At 46.7% G+C, this 27,184-nt stretch overlaps 2 protein-coding genes and 2 long non-coding RNA genes across 4 annotated transcripts in view; 2 read left to right on the plus strand and 2 right to left on the minus strand.

Annotated features, from left to right (window-relative positions):
* Positions 1-11,835, minus strand: part of POLR2B (RNA polymerase II subunit B) — a 19,032-nt gene extending 7,197 nt beyond the window's left edge. The window contains exons 1-13 of the mRNA XM_032109716.1: positions 11,732-11,835; positions 11,429-11,501; positions 9,871-10,021; positions 8,252-8,364; positions 7,761-7,980; positions 5,355-5,513; positions 4,177-4,341; positions 3,478-3,674; positions 2,612-2,731; positions 2,042-2,228; positions 837-980; positions 450-589; positions 211-322 (exon numbers count right to left, since the gene is read on the minus strand). Coding sequence (XP_031965607.1) covers positions 211-322; positions 450-589; positions 837-980; positions 2,042-2,228; positions 2,612-2,731; positions 3,478-3,674; positions 4,177-4,341; positions 5,355-5,513; positions 7,761-7,980; positions 8,252-8,364; positions 9,871-10,021; positions 11,429-11,501; positions 11,732-11,750 — 1,800 coding nt within the window. The 5' untranslated portion in view covers positions 11,751-11,835. The remainder of the gene's footprint in view (positions 1-210; positions 323-449; positions 590-836; positions 981-2,041; positions 2,229-2,611; positions 2,732-3,477; positions 3,675-4,176; positions 4,342-5,354; positions 5,514-7,760; positions 7,981-8,251; positions 8,365-9,870; positions 10,022-11,428; positions 11,502-11,731) is intronic.
* On the plus strand, positions 4,338-5,305 carry LOC116444378. Its single transcript, XR_004240294.1, has 2 exons — positions 4,338-4,824; positions 5,247-5,305. It is a non-coding gene; the product is annotated as an uncharacterized LOC116444378 (long non-coding RNA).
* Positions 11,836-12,085: 250 nt separating the features above from the next.
* Positions 12,086-20,750, plus strand: NOA1 (nitric oxide associated 1). Its single transcript, XM_032109733.1, has 7 exons — positions 12,086-13,025; positions 14,142-14,306; positions 15,019-15,215; positions 17,014-17,145; positions 18,618-18,734; positions 19,548-19,665; positions 20,251-20,750. The coding sequence occupies exons 1-7, from the start codon at positions 12,086-12,088 to the stop codon at positions 20,454-20,456; spliced, it is 1,875 nt and encodes a 624-aa protein (XP_031965624.1). The 3' UTR covers positions 20,457-20,750.
* Positions 19,085-27,149, minus strand: LOC116444377. Its single transcript, XR_004240293.1, has 2 exons — positions 26,948-27,149; positions 19,085-21,463 (listed from the first exon to the last, which is right to left on the minus strand). It is a non-coding gene; the product is annotated as an uncharacterized LOC116444377 (long non-coding RNA).
* Between the last annotated feature and the right edge of the window lie 35 nt (positions 27,150-27,184).

Here is a 27,184-nt window from a genome sequence, read left to right on the forward strand (position 1 = left end):
CACAACACCAAGCATATAATAATAATAATAATACTAAATCACATGCACCAAGTACAAAAGCCTCCCTAACAAAACGCTAAACAAACCCAATGCAAAATATATTCAGAAAGAGATTTGCAAATAATGCCACTTGGAGCATGCAAAGTAGTATAAAGGCATTATCCTCTCTTGTCTGAAAGGACACCCAAACTCTAGATGTAAAATTTATACCTCTGACACAATGATGTCCATCTGACGACGAAGCTTCCTTAGGGTATTCATGAGCTGCTCTGGATCTTTGTGTATTCCTACCCAGCAGCCATTAACAAAGATCTTGGTAGCACTAGAAATGGGAAACACAAACAAATAATAATTAAAAAAATCCCACCCCACTGAAGAATCCCAAACCCTTGAAGTATTGTGCAGGATAAAAAGCTTAAGTCTGTTAAAAAAGTTTCATTTGCACATACTCAGCTATTGCTGCTGGAGAGATTTCTTCTAGGTTTTCCATACTCCACTCCTCCAAGAATTCCAGAATCGGGGATGGCTGAGACCCCACAGAAATGTAAGCCATCAAGGCTAAGTTCTTCACAAGTCCGACTGCATGACCCTAGTTAGAAACACAAAGTTAACCTGCATTTTCAAATCAAGAGGTTCCCCCAAGAAGATCCAACAATTTAAACTTAACTCCTCAAGGAACTGGACACAGAAACATGCTTTTAACCACCGAGCTAGCTATAAAGCTAAATATTCGTGTCAGCATTACTAAAAGAAGTGCAAGGGATCATCCCAAGTGCCATGGCTACAAAATGACCATGAGGGAAAGGCAGTTAGTACACAAATCCTGCCTTCATTACCTCAGGGGTCTCAGCAGGGCAAACCATTCCCCACAGGGTGTTGTGCAGCTGCCGGGGCTTGGCCAGTTTTCCATCTCTCCCAATCGGAGAATTCAGGCGTCTCAGGTGGGAAAGTGTGGATGCAAAAGTCAGGCGGTTCAACACCTGCACGCAGGAAGGGGTTCAGTCAGTCAAGGCTTCGTAAGTGCGTTGCTGACAGGCATCACGACACACAGCACAAAGGATCAATGCCCTCTAGAAATTATGTGCTTACAAAGAACTAAAATAGCTCTGATATTTGTTAGCTACACTTTTCAGCTCACCTCCACTAATCTTACACTACCCCTGGAAACTCAAGCTCCTAACTAGTGTTATAATGGCAGAAGTTTCCAGAGCATGCTTATGCCACAGCAAGGCTCAGCATGATGAACACACTTCTATCCAAGCAGAGGTCTGGTTTTTGTTGTGTAGCTTACTCTGATCAAATGAACTGAACAAGTGATATTTTCTAAGCTGCACTGTCCCCCCGGGAGGGTTTGCCAGTACAATGACAGTCTTCTTTTCCAACTTTGGAAAACTAGGACCACTTAGTTATTAGGAGCAAATCAGCATTCACATTCTTTTCACTCTTCTCAAAGCTTCTCTAAAATCTAAGAAAATCTACCTTAACAGCCTGAAATGTGAGGTTATTTAAAAAGCAAACAGCAACAAACTGTGTTGGCATTTAAAAACTGAAAACTTTTTCCTGTTTTCATCCTTATGGGAAAGAGAGGCTTAACTAAACACTGCACTGGGCTAATGAAGTCAGTGCTCCTCATCATTTGCCGTGGAGTACATAACTTTTGTATTACAAGGTGTCACTCAAGTTTTTTTAATGGCCTGTGAAGCATTGGAAGTAACTAAAGGAAAGAAATCCATCCTCCTGAAAGATTCCCTGGGACTACAAATTTACACAGAAGTCTAAGATCTAACAAAAAAATCCTTACAAGAGTTACACCAACTGTTAAGCAGTGAATGCAATAGCTGAAACAAACAAACCATGATAAAAAAACCCTAAACTACACACCTGACCCAACTATTTGGGATCTTCATCTGTCACCTAAGGAAGTCTCCTTATAAGAATATTTCTATTTAACATACAACATGCATGGCTGCTAAGCAATGTTAAACTCTTCCATGACAGTTTTACCATAAAAACTGTAAACCTGACAAAGTCCTTATTGTACCTGAGATACTCCTGCTCTGGCCTGATGAGCTTTCTTCTGGTCACCCCAGTTTCCAGTTGCCAATGAGTATTTCAAACCGTCTGAAATAATTCTTGTTTTAATTGCCAACTCCAAGTTGAAATCTTTCCCTCTGTCAATGAACTTCTGTGCATATATTCTCACTTCCTTCAGCAAATTCTTGAACATTCTGTAGAAGAAAGACACCGAAAAATATGATTAAACAGTGCTGTGAAATTCAGCCTACTTGGGACTATTTGGAAGAAATGTCACTGTCCTCCTGAAAAGAATCAATTCGTAACTAGTGGGGGGGTGGGGAGGGCCAGAGGGGAATAAAGCAAATTTTGTGCATGTTTGTAAACATGCACAAAATATGCTTCAAAGCAAGTCAACGCTAGCCACCTACTGTTAGAGGAGACTTAAACACTCCATGAAGAAGTCACAACCAGATAGAGGCTCTGTTGCCCAAGACTGGCTCTCTGACACAACAGAATTAGTCTGATTTGGAAGCACAGAGTTGGCAATGCCTCTACCCTTAATTATGTCCAAAGAAAATGTGTATGTTATAGTTACCCTCTGAACAGGAAAGCCAAGAGTGGCCCAGCAAGATCCAGTCTCTTGTTGCCATAATGATCTCTGTCATCCAGCTCTCTTCTTCCCAGTGCTGCCAGCAACAATCTATGAACCATATACCTAAGCAAAGAAGATAGTTTATGTTTTAAACTGACAGCAGACATTCACAGCAAAGATTACATGTTTTCACAAATAAATCAGTGAACTCTTTCCTACAGGCTGTCCATTCTAGATCTTTAGGATACCACTGTCCTAAAAGAAATCTCTTCAGCGTATCCTTAGAGCTGGATGACCCACTGAAAGTTCAGGCTAAGGACAGAGAGAAGAAAATATTTACATCATGATAGTCATGCCTTAAATATACTGTCCTGTACTGTAATATAGGTTCTGTTTAGGCACATGCAATCTGCTATAAAAATCACAAGTCTCCTGATGCTACAGTTCATCATCTGCATACCAATAAGCAGTGATCAAGACAATGTGCTACTAGTTTTAAAGAGTGGTTTACATTACAATCAGCTTATCAGAGTTATCTACATCTTAGTTATCAATTTCTAGATGTTGTCCATGCAACTGGATATCAAGTTATTTAGCACTATCATCACATCTAACTTAAGAACCAAAAAGTGCTGGGGGCTCATTTTGTTTCCTTTTTTTTTTTTCCCCAGTATTTTATCAAAATTTGTATTTTCTCACCCTCAAAAATATACCAGTGCCCCAAGGTTTATCACTGAGTATCCAGGAGACTGAGGTTAAAACAAACTTCCATTCAGTGTGCTCTTCCAATAATAGACATATATGTGAGTAAAATATGTATTTAGGGTCCATTTGTCCATTTGCAGCTGTGAGACAGAGGTCTGACATACCCTAGAAAATAGGCCTTTTTGGTTTCACAGAAGTCACTGACACCAACGTGTGGGAGCATTTCTTTCTGCAAGACTTCTTTGGCGTACTTGATTCTCTTTTCTTTGGTGACACCTGGCTTGGCACCTCTTGAGCCAATGAAGTTTAGGGCAACATTTTGCTCCTGAATGACAAATGCTTCATCCAGAGAAGGTTTGACCTAAGGCACAAAAATGTAGCAAAATCCTGTAGCAACCAGTGCCTGTTGGGGCTGAATGAAACTACACAGTAGTTTGCTGATGGTTCCTTTCAGGATCTGCTAATTACTGATCCAGCTCTTTTCTGGCACCAGAAAACAGTAATGAAGCATGCAGGAAGAACACAAAGAATAGTTTAAACTTCAGAAAAAAGTTCTCATTGAAGTACATTCTATGTATGCCGTTTCAGATATAATCAAGAGTTTACAGTTAAAGTCAACAACAGCAAGAGAAGACCCTACCTCCCCAAATACATATTAACTCTTAGAAATTTCCACTGAACTCTGTTCACTTAATGTACTTATTAGAATAGGTTCAGGTAGAGAACTTTTGACATTTCTAATACAGAATCTACAACAATAATAAATAAATTACAACTGCAAAATGAACAACACTTCAACTGATGACTAGCTGCACCTACACCCCACCAAACATGAAGACAGGAAATAATTGAACATGTATTACCATTTCCATCATTTCTGGGTCTTCAAAATCATATATGATGTGCTCCAGAATGTCCCTGTCGGACACAAAGCCGAGTGCACGGAAGACAATGATGATGGGCACCTCTTGTTTGATATACGGCAGAGTTGCTACAATGCGCTGACCAATGGCACTCTTCTTTGCACCCTGAAGAGATGGGGGGAAGCACAGGTTAGGCTTAAATCATCCTGCCTTTCAACAGAAGTCTCTAAAATCATCCTGCCTTTCCTTAAAAGTCTCTCTCCGGATTTGGATGATACAACAGAAGTGTAGTTATTCAAGCACCACAGAAAAACATGACTTCTCAGCAGGCCAGCTAAGGAGCTACTCTGAAACCTTCCTCCAGCAATGACTTTTTATTTTAAAAGCATTTTGAGCTTTAGAAATCTGCAAATACTTCTAAGTTTTTGCTGATACAAAGGAATGTAAATACTACTCGTTCACCCATATGCATCACTTCTCTCCCTTTGTGCCAAGAGCAATCCTATCCAGCTTCAGTGTTCTTTCTGTTAGGCTTAAACTCAGCTTTTCTAACCCACTGTGCAACTGATTATTCAAGTAGCTGCTGCCCTTCTCCAGAAGGAAACACTGTGGGATGCAGAGAACTCAAGAGTGCCCCAGACATCAGGGGTGAGAATACTGTAAAGCTTCTATTTAAGTTGCTCTTTTCAAAACATCAGTGCAATACTAAATGAGTACTGACACCTTTTGCTTTAGAAGTTACAAGTAGCGCTTATTTCCCCTCACAGATGGCACAATTAGATGTTATATATGAATTAATATGTGGTCTGCAAAACACATGTCGACACTAGCTTGGCCATCAGCAAAGAGACGGTCCCTGCTCCTCTATTTGTTCTTTGTGAAAAAACAGGATACAGCTTGTTTGAATTTTTTAAAGCTCGTGTCCAGTAATTTTAAAATTATTTTTAGCCTTACCCTAAAATCTGCCACAAATTGAGCCTTCATTTCAATCCTGAAATTATTTATCATAGAGACAGGCATAACGTTTGACAAACAAATTTTCATTTACTTTTATCTTCTTTACAATTTAGCATCAGAAGAAATTTCTTCTCAATATCCCAAAACCCAATGACATGAAGAGACAGCACAGTAACAAAACTCCTAAAACAAACTCTGGGGTTATTACTGCCAAGGCATACCTGTCCACCTCTGGCCAGCATGCTGACCCATATAGTACTTGTTGGTCGAGAGGAATTTTCCAGACACGATCTACACTCTCCTGTGTAGGCATATTTTGAATCTTTCTTTGCAAACACATACACTGTGTTTGTAGCCATCTTCTCCTGAGCAATCAGAACCTGTGTTGGAAGCAAGAGCACCAGTAAATAACTGACAAAACAGCATGCTGAAACCAACACTCACGGTGATTCCACTACTCCTTCAGGTGCCTTAACTTTTGGAGCACTGTACAGCATGAAGGCAACTTGACAAACTGTCATAGGTTAGCAAGCATAGTCCCGGAAGGGATGTCCTTGCTAAGGGGTGCTTACAGTTTCCTCTGGGAACTGATAGAACCTATCAGCTGGCCAGTTTGAATATGGACAATTCTCTAAGCCACTTAAAGTTGTGACCACCTCCGTCATCCACATTTAAGAATAGGCAAACTCCCCCCCAAGCTCTCTCTCGTTTCCGGCACTGGGACAGGTGGCTGCGGGCCCCGTGTGGGGGCCAGCGGGCCCGGCCAGGCCATCCTGGAGCCGATGGACCTGTTCCAGCCATGGAACCCCCCCCCACTGCCTTGCCGTGGGCAGCCGGAGCGGCTCGGCTCTCCCCCCTCTCCACTTCGATAAGAAAAATTCAACATTCCAGCTGCAAAGCTGCAAGGCCGAGGTGAGATTAACCCTTTTACTGCTGTGAAGAGCTGAAAACCTGAGGGAAGAGAGAGAGGAGATGCTTAAAGCTGAAAGTCTGTTGTGAAGCTATGATATATCAGAGTATCCCGTTGTAATTCCATGAAGATCTGGGGGGTGGAGTGTTCAACTCGTGAGCAAAAGCACCTGTGCTGAGATAGGCAGATGCTGACGCAGCTGTAATTTCATGAGAAGTTTGGACAGGGAGAGATGGACCAGATGAGGACTTTTGCTCCAAACGGGAAAGGAGAAAACCTCAGTCCCTAGAGATGGACCAGATGAGGACTTTTGCTCCAAATGGGAAAGGAGAAAACCTCAGTCCCTAGAGATGCTCCCACAGATAGTCCTAACGATGAAGATGATGAAGACCCTTTGCTCCCAGGGAAGGAGAAGGGCCTCTGTTTTTGTTTCTGAATGGCTCAACCTTAAAATTGTACCCCAAAAAACTTCAAGAGTGGACCCTCGAAAGCAGTTGTGGGAAAAGCTGCAAGTCGGGGGAAAGGACTCACACGCAGGCAGAGAGACTCCTCTTCCTAAATGGACTGAACAATATTTGGAAGTGGGCGTCTGGCTCGTTGTGATAATGTTTTCATAGCATGAGCAAGAAGAGACTTCTCTTTCTAAATGGACTGAACAAGGTTATTATGGCAGTGGTAAACAGACTGAACATCTTAAGGGTTGTCTTTTTACATTGTCAGTGGGAGAAGGGAGGAAGGTGGGGGGAGGAGGAGAGTTCTGAAGGTGGTATAATTTTTTTTTCCCTCTTTTAGGTTTATTAATAAACTCCTTTATATTCTTTCAAGTTTGGGGCCTGCTTTGCATTTCTCCTAATTCTTATCTCACAGCAGATAAACAGTAATGAGTATTTTGGACCAAACCACTACACAAACTCAGCTGGATTATACTCTGTATTTTAAAAATACAGATTTAAACAAAATCTACAGCTAGTTAAGATGGAATAGCCAAAACAAGAGACTCAGGGAACACTGTTGTTTGTGATTATTTACCACACCTGCTGGCTGTGCCGAGACATTTCTGCTAGCTGTAGGCACAATGCATTTCACTATCTGTTTTTCCAAGGCCAACGCATTACACAGGCATTTAAATTTAAATGCCAGCTCAACAATCAAAGCCAGATTTTTCTGTTTCCCCCAAGAAGACTATAAAATTCTAATTATTTTGCTGTGTTTGCCTAGGTTATCAGTTAGAAAATAATGGCAGTTCCACTGGTGAGGCACTAACAGGGTGTGGATATGATTTGCTGAAGCTGCTTCCACAGCAATGGAGGCAAGAACCTATTATTAAAACAAAATGCACCTATATGGTTGTGAACAAGCTGGAGGACACTCTGAGTGAAGAAGTGCCTCATTTCACAGGGCATGCTGCTCTGCAGTTCCGGAAAAGGAAATACAAATATCTGGAGTATGCAGTGGCAAACAGTTCACAAAATAAAAAGCAGTTCACAAAACTGAAGAAGGGAAGACCTGAAGATGGGAAATGTGCCTCAAAGAAGAAAAGGTGACTTGCAAAAGCCTTAACAGATTAAAAGCCCATCCTTCTGCACGATCAGGAGCTCCCACAGTAACTCTGATACACTGGAGTAAGAGTGTTTATGCTCCTGGCACAGAACATATGGAAACAAGTAAAGAACTTCCAGTGTCTGTCAAGATGGCTGTGCAAGGTATAGTCCCTTACCTTTTCTGATCCGTTAATGATGAAGTAGCCACCAGGATCAAGCGGACATTCGTTCAGCTCACAAAGATCACGGTCAGTTAAGCCGTTCAGCAAACAGTACGTGGAACGCAACATGATAGGGATTTTTCCTATAAAGGTTTTCTGGTGCTGGGTCTGCAATTGGTCCTCTCCTTCTTTAATAACTGTTTTAGTTATATCCACATACAAGGGGGCAGAATACCTACAGAATAAAAACACCACTGTGTTATCTGTCAGTTATTGTCTCTCCGTACAGCCCTGAGTAATGAAGGCAGTTATTCAAGCACTCACTGGTGTATTAAGCATTATTACCAAATCATTAATCACCATCTGCATTTACCAAACAGACATGGCATTTTAAACAAAGCAGTAATATTGCATTTTCAAGGCACTACTATATTGAAAAAGAATATCAGTCAATAAAGCAGAGGCAGTTCTTCCTTGTGTTTATCCACCACAGAGTTGGCTCTTACGTAAGATTTCTCAGTCTGGCTTCATTTGGCATCATAGGTGAGGGTGCTCCATCTCTTTCCCAATGTGTAGGTTTGGAGAGATAGATTTGTTCAAACTTCAACAGATACCGGGGCTGGAAAACAAGAATATATTTACTTGTAATGGAAGAAACATCTCTCTTATTAGCAACCAGAATGTTACTGCAGAAGAACAACCACTACCAATAAATGAAAACACAGCAAGTTGGCAACATTGGTTCCTAGGATGATTCTATAGGACAAGTAAACAAGTAAGACTTGAGTTTTTGGAAAACAATCTGATTTTTAAAATGCACAAAAGCTTCCTACAACAGGAGGTAGAACACCCTTGTTGGCAAACATTTTGTAGGTCAAAAAATCCCTCTTTCTCAGTCCTTATGTGAAGAAACACCTTCTCCTGGATTTGCAGCAACAGCCACATACAGTTCTCATGAAAGCACTCTTAAAGAGAACACATTCTTATCTCTGAGCATGACTGCTAAATCCTCTCATGTGCTCTAAACTGCCTTCAAAATTTGAGACTGAGAAGTAGAGGGAAACAGAAACAAAAAAATCAAGTTTTTCCCAATACACCCAGTTTCCTTAAATTAGTTTAGTATCTTCAAATGTGGTGAGAGATTGGCTGCAAGTGACTCTGAAGGAAAAAGTAAGTTTTCTTTTTCTCATCCCTAAACCTACTCCTAAAAACTTGTATTTAATAAATGAGAATAAGACACTAACCTCTGTGATTTGAGAAAGTAAAATAGTAGCTCTTGGGCAAAAAGAAGCCCAGCACAAACCACACTTGTGACCTGAACTGTGACCAGGCACAGTGCAAACAGTAACTGCAGAACTGCACAGCTGGAGAATTCTGCCATAATATACACAGAATAACAGAGGAAACGTTAAGAAGAATTAGTGGGATAGATGCTTATGGACAGTTTGTCTAACAGAGAAACCAAAAGGCATCTCAGTTGTTCTCTGCAGGATAGTTGTTTGCTTGAAAAAAAATGCAAAGGAACAGGAAAAACGTGTAACAAATTTAATGCTTGGGTGTCCTAAAGATCCTTTAAATCTCTAGAGGGAAGCATCTAGGTAGTGACTGACAGCAAGGCAATGGCTCATCACCATTTGCACTTATGGAACAGGGATCAGACCACACAAGGGACACAGGTGAAAGCCCCACAGTCACTGCAGAAGGTGCACACTCATTGTAGAGGAGCCATTGCACGGCGCAGATCCGAGACAATTTGTCCTCTTTGGAACGTGGTGCCGAGGGAAGAAGATGAACAACAGCACCCTTTGAAAACCTGGACCAAACTTGAGCCCAACTTAAGTCAAAGCCAACAGAGGAGAAGTTTTCAGCCAAAAACCTTTCTTGCCATGGTAAAGCTACTGAAAAATCAAAATCTCACCAAGACTTGACTTGCTCTTGGCTACCTGACCTGCTCTGCTAAATCTGTGCATGCAGTTTTGCACAGGAACTGACAACATGAGCTGCAGCAGCCACTTGTTCTTGCTCACTTCTCAACTCAAGCAGCAGGACAGGGGTGGAATAAAACTGATGTAAAATGATTTTGCATTGTAAAAACACATCATCTCTGCCAGGGTTCTCCACTTACTGGCTCTTCCACTTCTCCTGAGGCATGCTGGGCTTCAGCTTGTAAATCAATTGGTGGAGCATCTTCAACAATTCTCTGCACAGACATCTGAATAAACTCATCAAAGGAATCCAGCTGTTGCCTGACTAAACCCTTTTCATCAAAATAGGAGCTAAAAAAAAAAAAAAAAAAAGAACAGGTTAATAAGAAATCTTTTAATTCATGTACTTCACACATCAACAAACTTAAGATACATTTATAACAAAACCTCCAAAAGCCCTGAAATACAGTACAGAATCAAGCACATCCACTTATCCCAAGGCATGAGTTTCAAACACAGATGCTCCTCACAAATATTTAACAATTCCCTCACTGCCTGAAGACACAGACACTTCTGAGTGACAGACTTGCTGCCACCTCTTGGCTAAGCCACGACTGCATGCACAGTCAGTGCCTTAAATTTCTCTTAAATTGGAAGAGAAACATGATGACAAACCTCACAGAAAGCAGCTTCAGCTCAAGTTTTCAATAATGCCTGTAAAATACTTTGCTTCAACTAATGTTCCAAGCTGTAGTAAACTGGGAGCATGCCCCCAAGTCCAAGGCACTGTTCTCAAAACTTTTATCTTGCGTCCTCTCTGTTCCAGACACACAGGAATTCCCGGCTTCACCTCCTCCAGTTTTCCCTTAGCTTTTGGGTCACCTAACTTCAAACAAGCCCAATCAGAGCCCAAATTCAAAGCTCCACAGCCTGACTTTTGGTGGGATAAACTAACCATGTCTGCTGCATTCACTCATGCCATCAAGTTCCTCTACCTCACATTACTGAAGTGAGCCAGGGAACGCACATTACCTCAGCTTCTGTCCCATCACTGTCAACTTCTCACAGAGAACTGGGAAGAACTACCCCCCACCAACAAGTTCAAGCTCCTCCAGGAAGGGTAGCACACCCTTGGCTATCTTGTGTGTTGCTGCACAGTTTGCTGTTGCCCAAGAAGAAGGATGATGGGAAAGAACAACCTGTATCCCAGGACTGCCTCCGAAGTTTCTCACTTCTGGTCTCCAAGCAGACTGTCTATGGGACCAGCCCCACAGATCTACCCTTAGGCTTGCAACTGCTACTCTAAGACACCACTTGTGTACATCTTATGAATGATGTAACTAGCAAAAGAAACACTTTTTACTCAGTTCCGCATAGCATCCCACTCCTTAACACTCATAAAAAGCTGCAGGTCCTGGACACTAGAAAAAAACAACACCAAAATGGTGGAAATAATCAAGTACTGATGTCCTAATGCCAGCATCAGCTGTGAGATTAGTGGGCTTGATATGGATCCAAAACCACCTATTTCTTCACTGAAAAACTGTGTGCTGGGGGTCACCAGAGCTTCTCAATCCCTGACGACAAGCCTTTGTTTCTGCCAAAAGCCCTCCTGCTCTGAACGAGCTGCAACACACAGTTTAGCACCACCAAGCCTGCAGCTCCCAGACGCGTTTCCGGGAGCAACCTGGATGTCACCCCGCACAACCGAGAGCACATGTGTTGAAGGCTTAAGGACACCGAGTTTTAGCCGGTCACCTAATAACAATCCAGCAGGCTTCTTGCCACAGGTCGGGGGTAATTTCATCATCGTCTTCATCATATTGCATATCTGCAGGGAAGCACAACATGTGAGCCAGGCTCCGACCACCGCGGTGTCCCTCCTCGCCCGCTCAGGGACCCTCCGGCACCCCGGCTCCCGCGGGAGATCCCACCGCGCCCGGCGCATCCCCCCATGTCCCGGTTCCTGCGGGCCCCGCGCGCGCCCAGCGCTATCCCCGGCCCCCTTGCGAGGACGGACGGGAGGAAAAGGCGAGGAGAAAGAAAGGGAGAACCCCTCACCTTCGTCCGCGTCGTACATGGTGGCGGCGGGAGGAGCCGCGGCGGCCGAGCGAGAGGCGAGGGGCGAGGGGCGAGAGGCGAGGGGCGAGGGGCGAGAGGCGAGGGGCGAGAGGCGAGGGGCGAGGGGCGAGAGGCGAGGGGCGAGGGGCGAGGGGCGAGAGGCGAGGGGCGAGAGGCGAGCGGGAGCGCGGCCGAGCGGCAGCAGGACGGCGGCTGCGCCGCCCGTGACGTCACGCGCGCGTCTCCCGCGAGGCGCCCGCGCTCATCGTGATGTCACGCGCGCGCCTCCAGCGGGGCGCCGGCGTGCTTCGTGACGTCGGGCGCGCGCGCCGGGCGGTGCGGTGCGGTGCCGCCATGCTCCGCCTGGGCCCCGCGCTCCTGGCCCGCCTGGCCCGCGCCCAGCCCCGCGCCCCGCCGCGGCGGTGCGGGGCGGCGGCAGCAGCGGGCGGTGGCGAGGAGCAGGAGCGCTTCGTCTTCCTCGAGTACGAGCCGGACCCGGCTGAGAGGGCGGCGGCGGCGGCGGCGGCGCTCCGCCGGGAGCGGGAGCCGAAGCCGCGGCGGGGGCGCGGCGCAGCGGCGGCAGTACCGAGCCTGTCCGACCCGTCGGTGCCGCCGAGCGGCGTGAGCTGCTCGGGCTGCGGGGCCGAGCTGCAGTGCGGGGACGGCGGCGCGCCGGGCTTCGTGCCGGCCGAGAAGTACCGCAGCCTCCTGTCCGAGGGCCCCGCGGCGCTGCGCGGCGCCGTGTGCCAGCGGTGCTGGGCGCTGGCGCACCACGGGAGCGCCCTGCGGCTGCGGCTGCCGCCCGACGAGCACCGCCGCGTGCTGAGCGCGGCCCTGCGCCGCCCGCCGCGCCACGGCCGCGGGCCGCTGCTGCTCTACGTGCTGGATGTGATGGAGCTGCCCGACCCGGTGCTGCCGCAGCTGCCGGCGCTGCTGGGCCCCGACGTGCCCGCCGCGGGCGTGCTGGTGGTGGGCAACAAGGTGGACCTGCTGCCCGCGGACTGCCGCGGGCACCTGGGGCGGCTGCGGGAGCGGGTGGCGGCGGCCTGCGCCCGGGCCGGGCTGCGGGGAGCCGCGCTGGTGGATATTCGCCTGGTGAGCGCCAAGACGGGCTTCGGTGTGGAGGGGCTGGTCAGCCGGCTGCAGCGCTCCTGGAAGTGTGCTGGCGATGTCTACCTGCTGGGTGCTACTAACTCTGGCAAGTCTACTCTCTTCAACACCCTGCTGCGCTCCGACTACTGCAAGTCCCGCGCCCCCGACATCATCGACAGGGCCACCGTGTCCCCGTGGCCAGGTCAGGGCGCCGCTTGGCCCTTTGTAGCACGGGTAATGGGGGCTGGGGGGTGCGCAGAAAACAGTGAGCAGTGGGCCTCTGGGCTGCTCTCGGCCACCCCTAGAGTAGGAGAACCTGTCACCAAGGGTACCTGCCACCCTGAGCACCTCTGTGGTGGGCACTGAGTTCCAGAGCTGCGCCTTGCTTCAAATTGTCCCCTGTGAAGAGTGGCTGCAGGAGCTAGGGCTGTTAAAGGAGGCTCAGGGGAGACCTTACTGTTCTCTATAACTACCTGAAAGGAGGTTGTAGCCACATAACAGTTGGTCTCTTGCCCCAAGTAGCTGGCAACAGGAGAAGAGGACATAATGTTAAGCTGCACCAGGGAAGGTTCAGGTTGGAGATTAGGAGGGTTGTTTTCACAGAAAAGGTGATTAGATATTGGAATGAACTGTCTAGAGAGATGGAGTCATAGTCCCTGGAGGGTTCAAGGAAAGACTGGATGTGGCACTCAGTGCCATGGTCTAGTTGACATGGTGATGTTCAGTCATAGGTTGCATTCGATGATCCCAGAGGCCTTTTCCACACTATTTGATTCTGTGATTCCTCCGGGCAGCAGGGGTGGGATGCATGTGGTGAGGGTGCTGTGCATCCTGTAGCGATAAGAGGCCTGGTAAACCAGAGTGTGCACCCCTGTGTGCACCCCTCCTGGTTAGGATGGCACCTGATCTGCATGCCTTGCCCTGTCCCTATCCTATAGAGGTGCCCTCCAGTCTGGAGAGACCTGGAGGTGGAGTGGTGAACACCTGTAGGCCAAAACAAGCTGTCAGGAGGTGAGACTTACCTGGGGTGTACTAAGTCAGTCTTGGCACCTCTTGGCTTTGAGACTGTTCTGTTCAAACTGTAGGTGAGAGCAGGTCTCAAGTGGCTTGTTTTGGATGCCCTTGGATGGGTTGTTTTTGCTGCCCCAACCTGGGAGGGTAGTACTCTATGGGAGCAGCTGTAGTTCCACCTCTGACTTTGTTTTACTGAGTTTCACCAAAAAAGTTAGAGAAGCAGATTTTTTGTAATCTTGTTCCTCAGAGCTGAAATATATCAGGTAGTCAGAGACCCAAATGTGCCTTCTGTTTGTTTTTCCAGGAACAACACTGAACCTGTTGAAATTTCCAATTATTAATCCTACGTGTGACAGGATATTCCGAAGGCAGGAGAGGCTAAAACAAGAGGCAGCAAAAACAGAAGATCAGCTAAGCAGTGAAGAAAAAAAACACCTTAATCAACTTAAAAAGCAAGGTTACGTAGTGGGTGGGTATTGCCTGAGTAAAGGTGTTATCTTCCTGCCCCTGATGAAAGTACTGCATTACACAAAAGTAAATTTATTTTGACCAGTACTTGCTCCTGGATTAATGGGGGCAAGACCTCTACCTCCTCCATAAGCAGCATAATTAGCACTTCTTTTGAATACTTGTCAGCTGCTGTAGTAGCAGAGGGTTCCTCTGTGCAATGCATCCTCTGTCTGAACTAGGCTGGCAAATTCTGATAGCTTAGTAGTTTGCAAGGATATCACAGTATGGGCCATCTCTTGTTCCCAAATAAAGAAAATAAGTTTAATTTTAAATAATCCTGTTTGGGCTGCAGGGATTGTACATCATTTTAGTATGTATTCAAAAGAGCAGGTTGGCACAAGATAGCTGTGTTTTTCAGGTAATTCAATTTTGGCAGTCTGAGGCGGTGGAAAAACAAGGCAGTCTGCTTTACCATAAATTGGAAGTAATGGAGTGTCTGTGATCTGGTCCGTGCTGAGATTTCGGGGTCTGAGGAGTGCTAAGCAAGAATTATAGAGGGGATTTCTTACCATTTTGGCTTTTGAACACACAAATTTTTAGCCACATAGTGAGTTTATCACCGTTATATTACTGATGTACGTCTCTGTTAAGTTGGGAAAGGGGCAGATGTTTGATTGAAGGAAAGGCAAGTTAATAAGTTAATTACCAGGAAACCTTTCATTTTAATCCAGGAAGAGTTGGAAGAACATTTCAACAGCAGAAGTCTTGCTCTGAGATTGACTTCGACCCTGACATGCTCTCCTACAGCATGGATGAAGATCCCAGAGATCCCCCTAAGATGCATGAGGAAAGGGAGGAGTTCACACACAATGAAGTGAAAGATGCTCGGTGGTGTTTTGACACTCCAGGAATTGTAAAGGAAGACTGTGTAGGTACTCTGTGGTGCTGTGTGTCAGGCTGACAGGGTTTGGGAGGACTGTTCTGCCTTAGATGTGCCTGTGGGAGAGTATTTCTGCTGTAGTCCTGGCATTAAGATTCTCTAAGTTTGGGAATTGTATTAAGATAAGGTTTTTATTTACTTGCAAAGGGTTCATGTGGTAATGCTGTTGCATTTCTGAATAGTGTAATACTGCCAGCTTTGCAAAGGAGCTGTAGGACTGTGTGCTGGTTTGGACAAATTTGTAAATATACCCTCTGAGAGAAGGCAGGTTCCACCCCTCCCCCACCAGGTTCGGGAAAAGTAAGAAATTTTTCCTTGGAGGAAAGTGAAAGAGATAAAAACTATTTATTTAACAAACACACAGGAAAACAATAATAATGCTAGATAATAAAACCTCTCGCTGTGGAGAGTTAGAGTCCTTCCATAGGTAGCCTCTCCCCTCCTCCTTGGAGCTGGGATGGGGTGGGCCCTCCTCGGGGGCCTTGATGGAAAAAACATCCTCCTGATGTGTTCTGATGTTGAAACAGTCCAGAAAAAGAAGAGAGAAAAAAACCCAAAGTCTCAGCAAAACGAAAGTTCAGCTCTCTGTCTCTCTCCAGAGAAAAGTAGCCGAAAGCTGGCTGAAAAGCAAGCAGGCTGCTTCCTCCCGCTCCTCTCGGCGCTGCAGGACGCAGAGGAGTGTGCGTGTCCTTGAAACACTGCTTTGAAAGTTCTCTCGTTTTTTTTTTTCCTCTCCCCCCCTCTCAGGCTCAGTTTAGAGGCATAGAAAGGCACAAAATTAATTTCTGGGCATCGGGCAGCGATAGGGGATACACATCATAAGTCACCCCAAGACAGACTGCATCACCGAGCTTCCACAACCTCTGCAGGAAGGGGAGTAAGCCAAGAGTGCTTCACCCAGTGAAGCTGGCACTTCTTTAGCTCTCGCAGCCTACTGAAAAAGGTGGAGCTTAGGAGGATAGCCAGGGTTGTATGACTGAACCAAATCTTAGAGAAAGCATTCTCCTGAAGCTAGCAGTATCTACAGTGTTGCTGCTACTGGCTCCAGTACATCAGGCCTTTGTCAGTGTTTCAGTAGAGCAATGCCCTACTGAAGCCAGTGCTGACAAAGTGCACATGTCCAAAACAGGCATGTTTTGATTTTTGAGCATTTTGATACCCATGCAGAGGTGCAGGTGACCTTTTGGGGAGGATTAACATGTACAGGGAGACAGGAGGGTTCTGAAGAGAATGAAGTGTAAGAACTGTGCTGAGACTTTACAGCTCAAATGCAGGTGCTACTTTCATGAACACTAGAAAACTCCTGGTTTCCTAGTGATGTGTTTGCCAGACCATAACCTGCTTTGCTATAGCACTTAGGTCTCTAATAGCCAGTGTAGAGACTGGCATCAGCTTAGAGACATGGTTTGGTAACTTGAGATTGTATATTTTCCTCCCTTCTTCTGGAGTTGAATACACTTTGAAAATGCTTACTGCATCCAGAAATACTTCGTGCTGTTTCTGATTCTGATTATCCTTGTGCTCTCCTTTGGAGAGCTCCATGCCACGTTTCAGATAGAATTTTGTTCCTACAATCAATGTTCAGTCTGAGTAGAGGACAAGCAGATTGTCTGTGTGGCAGGGGAGATTCTTCCTGTTTCTCACTTACTGTGTGGACCAGATTTGAACTGTTGTGTCAGATGTTCTTGACACTGCCTTACTTGGTCTTTTTCCTCTACAATGCTAATACTAATTTCGTTGTTCCCATTGAAACATCTGGAATGAGTTATGGCAATTTATTTTGCAGGTTTTAAATCTCCTGACAGAGAAGGAAGTAAAGCTGGTTTTGCCATCACATGCCATTGTTCCACGGACCTTCATTCTCAAGCCAGGAATGGTCTTATTTCTAGCAGCCTTGGGACGTATAGACTACTTAGAGGTAGGGGAAGAAAGGATTTTGGGAGCAGCTGCTTAGTCTCCTACTGTAGTACCAGCCATAAAAGGCTTTCTGGGTAGCTTTCTCAGACCCTTTTGTTGCTGCTTTGGAGATGATGAATCAGTTACTGAGTCACTGCATAAAGTCAGAATGCCTTGGGATGCGTAGTTGAAAGGTTTGTTACTTGTTACAAGTGTGGAGTATTTTATAGCATATAATGGGAGCTGCTTTTGAATGCTGACAAATGTCTTCAGGTTAATGTGCTTCCCATGACATACAAAGAGGCACAAGGCAGGGAGGAGAATGTCAGAATTAACTGGGAAAATAAGTGGGTTTCATCATTCCTGTGTTTTGCAAAATCTGTCTGCCAAGAGAGAAAAGCATAGACATTTTTCTTTTCTGACTTAGACCTCTGAAGAATTTGCCAGAGTAAGCAATTAACTGCACATGTATTTTAGTTTCTGTAAAAGGTGCTGTGTGTCCCCCCTGCCAGTAATTTCTTCCATTTATTAAAAATCCCATGCCATACACCTTTACTGAACTGTGTGGAGTTGATCTCCCATGATGTTTCCTCTGGAAGGGGCAGTTTTTCCAGACAGACATTATCCTAGATCCTTTTCTCAGTAGCTTGCCCTGTTTTGGGCGTGTGTATGGCTATTCCTTTGTTTCAGTCTGCTTTCCAAGATCACCACAGAAATGTTGAATTGGTGCTTTGCTAAGAACACTCTTGACCTACTGGAACAAAACCAGAAAGGTGGAGGGGGCAGGATTCTGTCAAGTAAAAAATGTACCAATATGGCAGGAGCACACAACGATGTATCAGTTTTGTGCATCTACATCCTCCTGAGGTCTTGGAGGACTATTGTGCTCAGATCATGACAGAAGCTCCTGCCTCGAATTACACCTTTGAACGTGAAGGAATTGCTGCACTTATTTCAGGCTTCCTGCAGTGTTTGGAGAGGTCTCTCCCACTCTGAGCTTGTTTGCTCTGTCTGCAGATGTGATGAGAGTGCCTGCTGCAGTTGCTCCACAGACTTTGCATAGCTTGAGAGCGCTGGAACCAAGTACTGTTTGATGAGAGCTGTGTGTTAGAAATGTAGAGAGATAGGAGAAGAAGCACCAGAGCAGATGTCCATCACCTCTAGTGCTGAATAACCACACTGAGTTTGTTCTTGTGAATTAAATGAGAGCAAAGATCTCTGTTGGATGATTTGCCTGAGCTGAGTAGCTGTGCTAGCAGTAGTTGTGGCATTGGGAGTGCTTTGAGGCAGGATGGTGAAGCTGTCTGGAAGCTCAGCTCCCCAGTTTATATAAGCCCTGGCTGCTCTCACGGGCAGAGGCAAGGACCCCTCGGACACAGAGGGGACATCAGGCAAACAGGTATTCAACATGCAGGAAAGAAAGGGGCCAGGAGAGAGCAATTCAGGGCTGCTTTTCTGTTCGCAAAATCAACATCCTTTTGGTATTTATTTCAGGGGGATAAGCCTGCCTGGTTTTCTGTCTTGGCTTCCAATCTGTTGCCAGTCCACGTAACTACGCTGAGTAATGCTGATGCTGTCTATGAGAAGCACACAGCCCAAGAGTTCCTAAAGGTAAGGGGAGGTGCTGGGGGGAGCTCATGGCTGCAGGTAGGCAGGCCCCCTGTCTGGGCCACACCTGGCAGGGAACGTCCGCAGGTATCAGGAGTTTGGGACTTCTGTAGTGGGTGAGTGGAGATGTGCAGTGTGGAGCAGTCTTGCACAGACTGCATGGCTGAGGTGTGTTAAGAGAGAGCACTCAAGATGATGTATTTTCAGCAGAGTTTCTGTTTCTAGCATTCAGGCTGGTAAGATTTGCAGTGCTCTGCTTTCTCATACTTGGCTCTTCTTGAGCAGCCTTAAAGTGCAGGCAGCAACAGGGATATTTTCCATGGCAAACCTGCTGACTGAGGTTTCAGAACAGATAGCAGGTGAAAAATGTGCCTTTTTATTCTTTGCCTGATGGATCTTCTGCACATACCTTCATCTCTTGGTGGTCTGATTTTTTCCTTGGTATGGCAGTGTTCTGTGTAGCACTTGCAGATTGATGGGAGAGGGGGGTGAGCTGTCCCTGTCCTGACACTTCCATTCCTGTGCACACGGAGAACAAGTGCTGTCACTCACATCAAGGCAGCTGGCCTGATCCACCAGCTGCATCCTGCAGTGGGCACTCCATCTTTGCTCACCTCCCCCAGGGTTCCTCTGATGTAATTCTGACTCTGTTCTGGCAAACTTGAAATAACTCCTGTAGGTTATTCAAACCAGCTCTTAATTGGCTAACAAATGTCTGATGTCTTTATTCTCCCTTGTGCCTTGTTTGCTGGTTTGAGGTAGGGGTGCTGAAGCATCTTTTGACTGTTAAATCTTTTCGCTGTGTTTTAATCTTAGGTTCCCATGGGTGGGGAAGAGAGAATGAAAGAGTTCCCCCCACTTGTCCCTCAGGACATTACACTGAAGGGAATTGATACCACTGAGGCAGTTGCAGATATCAAGCTTTCCTCTGCAGGTAATTTAATATTTCTTCATTAGTTTGCTTTGCAGGGTCTGCATCCTAGAAATGTTGATGGGAAGAAGCCTCTGAAGGGGTGAAGCTGTATTTCCTGCTCAGAGCAGGACTTTCAACCACACAAAATCATAGCAGCCATGACTTTGTCCAGCTGAAGCTTGGCAACCTCCAGGAATGGGGATTGACAGCCATGCTTGTACAGGATGGCAGCATTGGAATAGTTTATGCTCTGGCTGCCATACAGGTTCTATAGCATCAGGAATGGCTGTGACACTGTCAGCTGTCCAGGTGAGAGGGAAAGGGCCATTGACTGGAAAGCTTCATTCTTGTGTTCTTGGTAGTTCCCACCATCCCTCTGAAGCTTACCAGGAAAGAGCTGTGTTTGGGAAGAGTAACATGTGGCTTTAGGTGCTGCCTTCTGTTGGGAAAGGGCTGGATATGACCTTTGAGCTTGGTTTCTCAAGCAACCACACGTGGGTAGCCCAGGGTTTTAGGCACTGTGGGAGGCAGTAGTTTGTGTCAGAACCTTACTTTGATCCTAGGGACTTGTCTTCCTCACTGTCCATATTCTCTTTGGCTCTGCAGGCTGGGTGGCAGTGACGGCTCACGCGGAAGAGGAATTGCTGCTCCGAGCCTACACTCCCAAGGGCACTGCGCTGGTGGTGCGGGAGCCTCCGCTTTTGCCTTACATCAGTAGCATCAGAGGGGCACGGATCCCAGGCACTCCTGCCTACAGGACCAAAAAGCCTCCCTCCTTTGTGGAAAACCTAAGAACTGTGGGAAGCAGATAGTGTTTCTCATCATCTGAGCAAGGCAGAAGACAGAACAGCCCCTGGAGAACCTTGTGGCTTATTGGTATTCAGAAAACCTTGGACTTGTTCTTAAAGGCCAGCAGATACATTTTGGAAAGCTGGGTGGGAGCTCTGCAAGTCCACATCTGATCCAGCAGAATGAACTGCAGCCCTTTGGAATGAACTGAGGGGCTGGGACCTTGCTGTGGGAGGGAAAACAGCTTCTCCTTGGGATCTGCATCAATGGGCAGATCCCTTTACCTGTCCCCTCTTGAAATACAGGGTGGAAACTCACTTTCCTGATCTGGTCTTTGCTGCTTATTGAGTAGGTGGTCTCTTGCAGGCACACTCCCTCACGTTAGAAATCATGACCTTGTTCTTGGGTATTTCCACAGTTAAGGAGGTGGAAGGAGCAGGGAATGCTCCAGTGTGGGTATGACCCTTCTAGTGGCTGAAACTGATTGAACAACATTGCCCAAAAGTTGTGTCCTTTCTCTCCTTCAGCATCTGGGGCAGATGATGGTGTGCAGTATCCTGCTTTTGGAAGCAGGAAAAGTGATGTGATGAAAAGTGGGTCTGCTCATGTGTCTGAAGAGGAAAGTTTTGCAATTCACTGCTTTGATTTGGTTTCTGTAGCTTGGGTAGAGGTTTCTGAAACCAAGGGTGTAGAGTAAAACTTCTCAGATGCTCTTTTGTGTCCTAGTTGACAAAGCACTCTTTCTGTGGGCATAACCATCTTGCTAAATACAGGAAAGCTCCAGTGCAATAATAAATATGCTCCATCTGCTAAAGACAGGCAGAGTGTGAGAGACAGGGCCAACCAGTCTGCTGAAAAAGAGGCAAAAAAAGAGTATCTTCTAATCTCCCTACCATTCACTGATGTTTTCCCCAGTCAGTCCCCAGAGGTGGCTCTGCTCTCCTTGGGCACTTGACTGTTATCCTGAAGAAGCCTGGGTGTTCTGCAGAAATCATTGGCTCATTCAGCATCCTCTTCTCACCATTGTTGCCTGTGGGATGTATTGGCATTCCTTTAGGGAAACCTGTCCCTTTGCCTTGCTCTTTGTTTCTCCCATTTTCAGCCCCAGCCCACCCTGTGGGACCACTTCTGTCTGCAGGCCCTGCCCAGGGCCACTCTTGTCCCCACTGTGAGGCTGCCGGGGTCTCCTGTGGAGCCACTTCCCATGCTCTGCTACTTCCTTCACCTCTTCCTCGCCCTGCTCTGCTGCCTCCTGCCCTGCTCCCCACGCTGGGGTCCAGTGAGATGGGTTGCGCCAAGTGGGGCCACAGTGGGTTTGAGAAGCGCTGGGTGCTGTAGGGTTTGAAGTTTGGCACTGCCTTGAGGGAGGTTCCCTGTCCTTGCTGGCTCCTGCCCAGTGCACCTGGTGTAGGAAATCAGTTGTTCCTTATGAAGGTCAATCTGCTGGCAGTGAACAGGGAACGTGGTTCACGTCTGCATCTAGACTAGAGTTCCTCCTGTACATTAGACAAAATATGTGCACCCTCACCTTGACTTCTCAGGAAGTCTTTTCTAGTTCTTTCTAGAAGAAAGAAAAGGACTATGGCAGCATGTTCCTTGCTGCTCAGGCTGTGGCTCACACAGCTCTCCCGTTTTCCTTCTGTTTCTCTCTTGTGAAAGCCAGCACATGTGTGGCCACTCCTAGGGTGTGCTTGGCAAGCATCAGAGCACAGGCAGCAAGCTCCAGAATGTGTTTTTTCCAGCACGGATATATAGGACTGCAGCTGTCTTCCTGGCTGGATTTCTTTGTGCTGCTGTCAGGCCTCACATTTGGCTGCCAAAATTACTGAAGGAGTTGCCAACAGGACTGGTGTGAGGATTATCTGTTTTAGCTGTGCTAATCTTCACAATGCTTTGATTTTCAATTTCCCCCTCATGAAAGGGAAAAAACACTATCTTTTTAATGTTTAAGAGCAAGATTCTAGAAGCTTTTTTTTTTTTTCCAGAGATTCTTTTTAAAATAACTTTTGTGATGATGGAAGAGGAAGTGCCATATTTATGTCAACTGTTATAACACAGTGCAAAGCAACCCCTGTACAAATTCTGCCCATTCTTTTTGAGCAGGCCACAGATTTATCAAGTCCCTTCCTTGACTTGCTCATAGCTAAATGGGAGAACCATGTTGCTTTCTGCATTTCTTCCAAGACTGGGTTTGAATGGTTGAACATTTTTAACCTGGCAAGAGGCTAAACAACTTCATGTGTCTAGAAACAGCACAAACAAGTTATGTTGTTTAATTTATGTCTTAAGACATAAATACTGAGAAGAATGCAAAATACTGAGACAGGGACCTCTGCATCTTGAACAAATGTACCAATCCAGACTTCTCCTGGATGTTTTATGTGAGGAACGAGACAACTCTTAGAAAAATTAAAATAATTTATTAAAACAGAAAAATTGAAAAATTATAAAAATCAGGAAAATATCAAAATTTGGGATCCTAGTGGCTCAAGAGGTATTTCCGGGAACGCAGGGATTAGAGATCTTTGGGCTTAGACAGCACTGGACCTCTGGTGGAAAACTTGCAGTGCTGGGCTGACTTTTAGCTAACCCAAAAGTCAGAGAAAAATTATTGAAGGCTCCTAAATAGGAGTAAGGCTTAAGTGCCCAGCACTGGCACCCACTACAGCTAAATCTGCAGTGGTGTGCCCCTGCTCTGAGGCTGACTCACTATTTTATAGTACCCTTGCTCCACCCCAGTCCGCCCACAGACCGCCCACAGCACACCCCTTTGGTCCTAAGTGATTGGTGCTTCCCTTTTGACAGATCATCTCTGTCTACCAATAGCTCGTCGTTGTCAGGGTTGGGGTAGTAGCAGCTGGAGTAAGGGTGCTAACATGTCCTTATTAAGATTCAGGTTGCCATGGAGCTTACTTACAGACCAAGGGCTAAAGGTCTAAAACTGGCTGTTGGCTGTTAGAAACTGGGGTTTGGAGCTGGTTCTGAGCAAAGTAGAAACCCTTAAAATAAATATTAAAATACATCCAACACATCTTAAAACATTTGCAAAAGTATACAGAGAACATGAGAAAAACAATTTTTTTTAAAGTTGGAAAGGGAATTTTAACTGGGACACTTTTAACTAGGGGATTTTAACTGGAACTGGTGCAGATAAACTGCTTTGAACAAGTGAAAACACTAATAGCAGAACTTGATATTTGTACCTGGACTGATGGGTGAACATTAACACTCAATTAAAGTTGTGTAACCCAAAATTAACTAATCAAAACACTTAACATGCAAAGACCAAGCTAATTAGGGAGTTCATGTATGACATTTTACATGGATCCGATGGTGGTGAGAGAGAAAGAATATGAAGATCTGCCAGAGCCGCCAGCTTAATATCACAACGCAAAAGCAGGTCAAGGTATTGAAAGATACCAAAGTGACACCTCTTCCTCTTCATCCTTGGCTGCATGACAGGTGTGTGGATGATGTACTTCATGAAAAGGCACTGGTAGACAGCACTTCCCCTCTATGCTTCAGAGGTCTGAAAGGCACTCACTGTAGCTTTTTGAGGCCAGAAGCCACTATAATGTTCTTGTGGGGATGATGCAGTTCTGCAGTGCCTGAATTCAGAGCTGTGCTTACCGGCCCCAGGAGAATCCATCACTCCCTTATGTCTAGCTTCCAGCTTTAAAGTATCTTTGGTACTGATTTCCATAAAAACATCCACTGCTGTGCATAATAGTCATGGGCTGCAGAGGTGAATACCCCTGGCTCTTCCTTTTTGCTTTGTAAAGTTTGCACACATTTGGTGGCTTTAGTCCTTCCTGGAGCACTGCCTGGGGTGGTGTCACTCCACTCCCAGTGTGAAACAGACTAATTTGCACAGACCGTTCCTCAAACTTTTATAGAAGAATAAAAGTTGGGATATATTTCCATCAGCGAAGAGCCTGGATGTTGCGGGGGGGGGGGGGGGTGGGTCCCGAGAGCAGAGGAATCCAGCCAGAGTCACGATACGAACACCGATACGATCTGAGCATCGCGCTCCCCTTTCATTATTCGGGTACACCAAGTTATACTTTTCCCCCCAAAGTTCATGCCCCTTTCCTATGAGAAAGCCTCTAAGCAGCGGGGGAGCTGACCAGTGTATACCTTTTCCCAAGGCTGTTCAAGGCTGCTGGCTGGCAGGTGCCTAGCAAGCCTGTTTTCAGCCTGAGGCCCCATCAGGGGTACTTCTGCAACAGCCCTGGGATGCCCAAGCCCTCCTGGGGTATCCTATATTCCACAAGGAATCCCTCTACACATCCCCCGTTTTCTTTTTGGGCAACCCAGGTCTGGTCGATGATCTATCGCAGCCCCGCTTTAAGGCAAAACAAAATACTCCCAAGTATTATTAAACCTAATATAACTACAAATAGCAATCGGCAGCCTTCTACTACCAAGGTACGCAGCCATCCGGTGATACCCAGACCCTTAAGCCAATCTCCAATAGGGTTGTCTGTCTCCTGAAAGATGTGTAGGCCCCTCCGGAGGTCAGAGAGGTGCTTGTGAATTGGGACAGAGTGGTCAGAAAGATTCATACAGCACATACGCTGGAACTCTTTGTAGCCGTGGCTGTGAGCTAGTAGTAGAAAATCAATGGCTGCTCGATTTTGTAATACTGTATGTCTAACACTAGTAACATCTACGCTTAACTCATCAAGCATCTGCGAAGTTATGTTTAACTTATCCCTCTCCCAGCAAGCAAGTTTATGCAAAATAGTGTGAGCCCTGGCTGCCGAAACACCAAGGAACAACATAGATGCTAGCCAAATTGACTGCCTTCACTTGATCTAAATGGGCAGACAGCTGATTGAAAATGTCCGCTAATGCTCCTGTCTCAAGACAGTCAAAAAACAATTTCTCGCTCTACCTCTGTGTCTGGTGCTATGCCCAAAAATTTATGCAATATACCCAGAAATTTATGCAATTCTCCTTCTTAGTTTTGTCTTTGGAAAGGATTCCCCGACACCCACCACAAGTCACTAGCAACCACCCAGGGCAGCTGTTACATTCGCCCCAGAGTCTCGCTATTTCTCCTGCTACGGAGAGTGGTGGATCTGGCAAGTCCTCAGCTCCTTCACTCAGCCACGTCTGCAGCCTCTCCCAAGGCTCCTCGGGACAGGTCTCAGAGTCCCAGCTGTTGAAGTAGTGGTGTCACTTTTCTCAGGAGCTGATGCTGATAGTGCCTTCTTGTTTTGGGGTCCTGTAGCATGGCACCACTTTGCTGGACATAGCTCTGGGCAGTGATGCAGCGATGACTTGTCCCTGTTGTTGCAGGACATTCTGTAGCATTGCAGTCCACGTTCGCTCCCAGAGCAGGAACTGTGAATGGGTTAATAACAACTGTACGATGCTGATGTAGTAATTTGAACACAGGACATCTGCTGTAAAGATAGACTGCAAAAAGCTTTGTGTAGATAAGTTAGCAAGCTTTTTGATTACTTGTTGTATCAGTTCTTGGTGTTTCTCCCCGTCCCGGGGCCGCTTCTGGGCCGCTTTGGCTTTGCAGGAGACGAAACCGCAGAAGCCGCGCTGCTGCCGGACGTCCCGCTGTTCGGCGGGGGGGGGGGGGGGGGGGTGTTACTCTCTGCCGCTTTTGGCTGGGTTTTAGGACCTCTGCGTTGCTCTGCCGCTTTCAGCTGGACAGCAGGACTGCCTGTGTCTCCTTGGCCCGCCTGCGCCCCGCCCCCTGGATCGGGTGTCTCTGCTTCCGCGTTCGCAGCCATTCCTCCCTCGGCCGTCGGAGGGAGAGCATCCTGCCCTGCCGAGTCCAGCAGCTCCTGCACTGAGCGGACGCGCCGCCGCGTTTTTAACCGGTTTCCTTGCGGCCAGCCCGAAGGACCGTGCTACCCTGGACTCTGCTCTGGTCTCTGGCCGCCGCTCCATAAGACCCCCGTCTGTTCCTTTCCCAGAGCTGCTATTCTCTAAAGCCTCTATGGCAGCTACAGCAACTGTCTTTTCTGTTTTTATTTCTGTGAGAGTGCTAGTTACTGCCCTCCAGGTTAAGCTGAGGGCTTTAACTTCTTTAGCTGCCTTTCCTCTCTCAATCGTGGACAGCCACAGTTCGTTTCCAACTTCCCCCCACGCTTCGACTGAGAACAAACGCGAAGTGTAACTCAATAATCCGTGTTCCCGGGCCCACGTAACGAGGGCATTCAGATCTCGGTCTTTTACAATTTCGCCTCTCATAGAGAGAATATTAGCTAGGAGTCGAGGTCCTGCCCCTTAGTCCATAGCTTCTGTGCTGCGGGTATTCGCTCAGCCGCGCGAAAATACGGTCTCCGGCCACTCGGCTTTGAGGTTTAGCCCCCGGCTTTACTCGGCTTCAGGGCTTGCCCTCCGGCCTTCTATTCTGCTTTGAGACCGGGCCCCCGGCTTTACTCAGCTTCGGGGCCACCCGCTCTGGTTCCCCTGGCTCCGCCACACCGATACGATGAAATTCGGAGTCTTACCGCATTGAAGCGAACCTGCCTGAAGCAAAACTCACCCGGGTCCCTGCCGTTCGGGCGCCACGCGTAGCAGGGAGGGGTCCCGGGAGCAGGGGAATCCAGCCAGAGTCACGATACGAACACCGATACGATTTGAGCATCGCGCTCCCCTTTCATTATTCGGGTACACCAAGTTATACTTTTTCCCCCAAAGTTCATGCCCCTTTCCCATGAGAAAGCCTCTAAGCAGCGGGGGAGCTGACCAGTGTATACCTTTTCCCAAGGCTATTCAAGGC

Source organism: Corvus moneduloides, chromosome 5, assembly GCF_009650955.1.
Source record: "Corvus moneduloides isolate bCorMon1 chromosome 5, bCorMon1.pri, whole genome shotgun sequence".
NCBI lineage: Eukaryota > Metazoa > Chordata > Aves > Passeriformes > Corvidae > Corvus > Corvus moneduloides.

Coding starts and splice junctions, on each gene's coding strand:
- NOA1 (XM_032109733.1), top strand. CDS start 12,086: ATGCTCCGCCTGGGCCCCGCGCTCCTGGCCCGCCTGGCCCGCGCCCAG. Junction 13,026..14,141: donor CACCGTGTCCCCGTGGCCAG/GTCAGGGCGCCG, acceptor TTGTTTTTCCAG/GAACAACACTGAACCTGTTG. Junction 17,146..18,617: donor GACGTATAGACTACTTAGAG/GTAGGGGAAGAA, acceptor TATTTATTTCAG/GGGGATAAGCCTGCCTGGTT.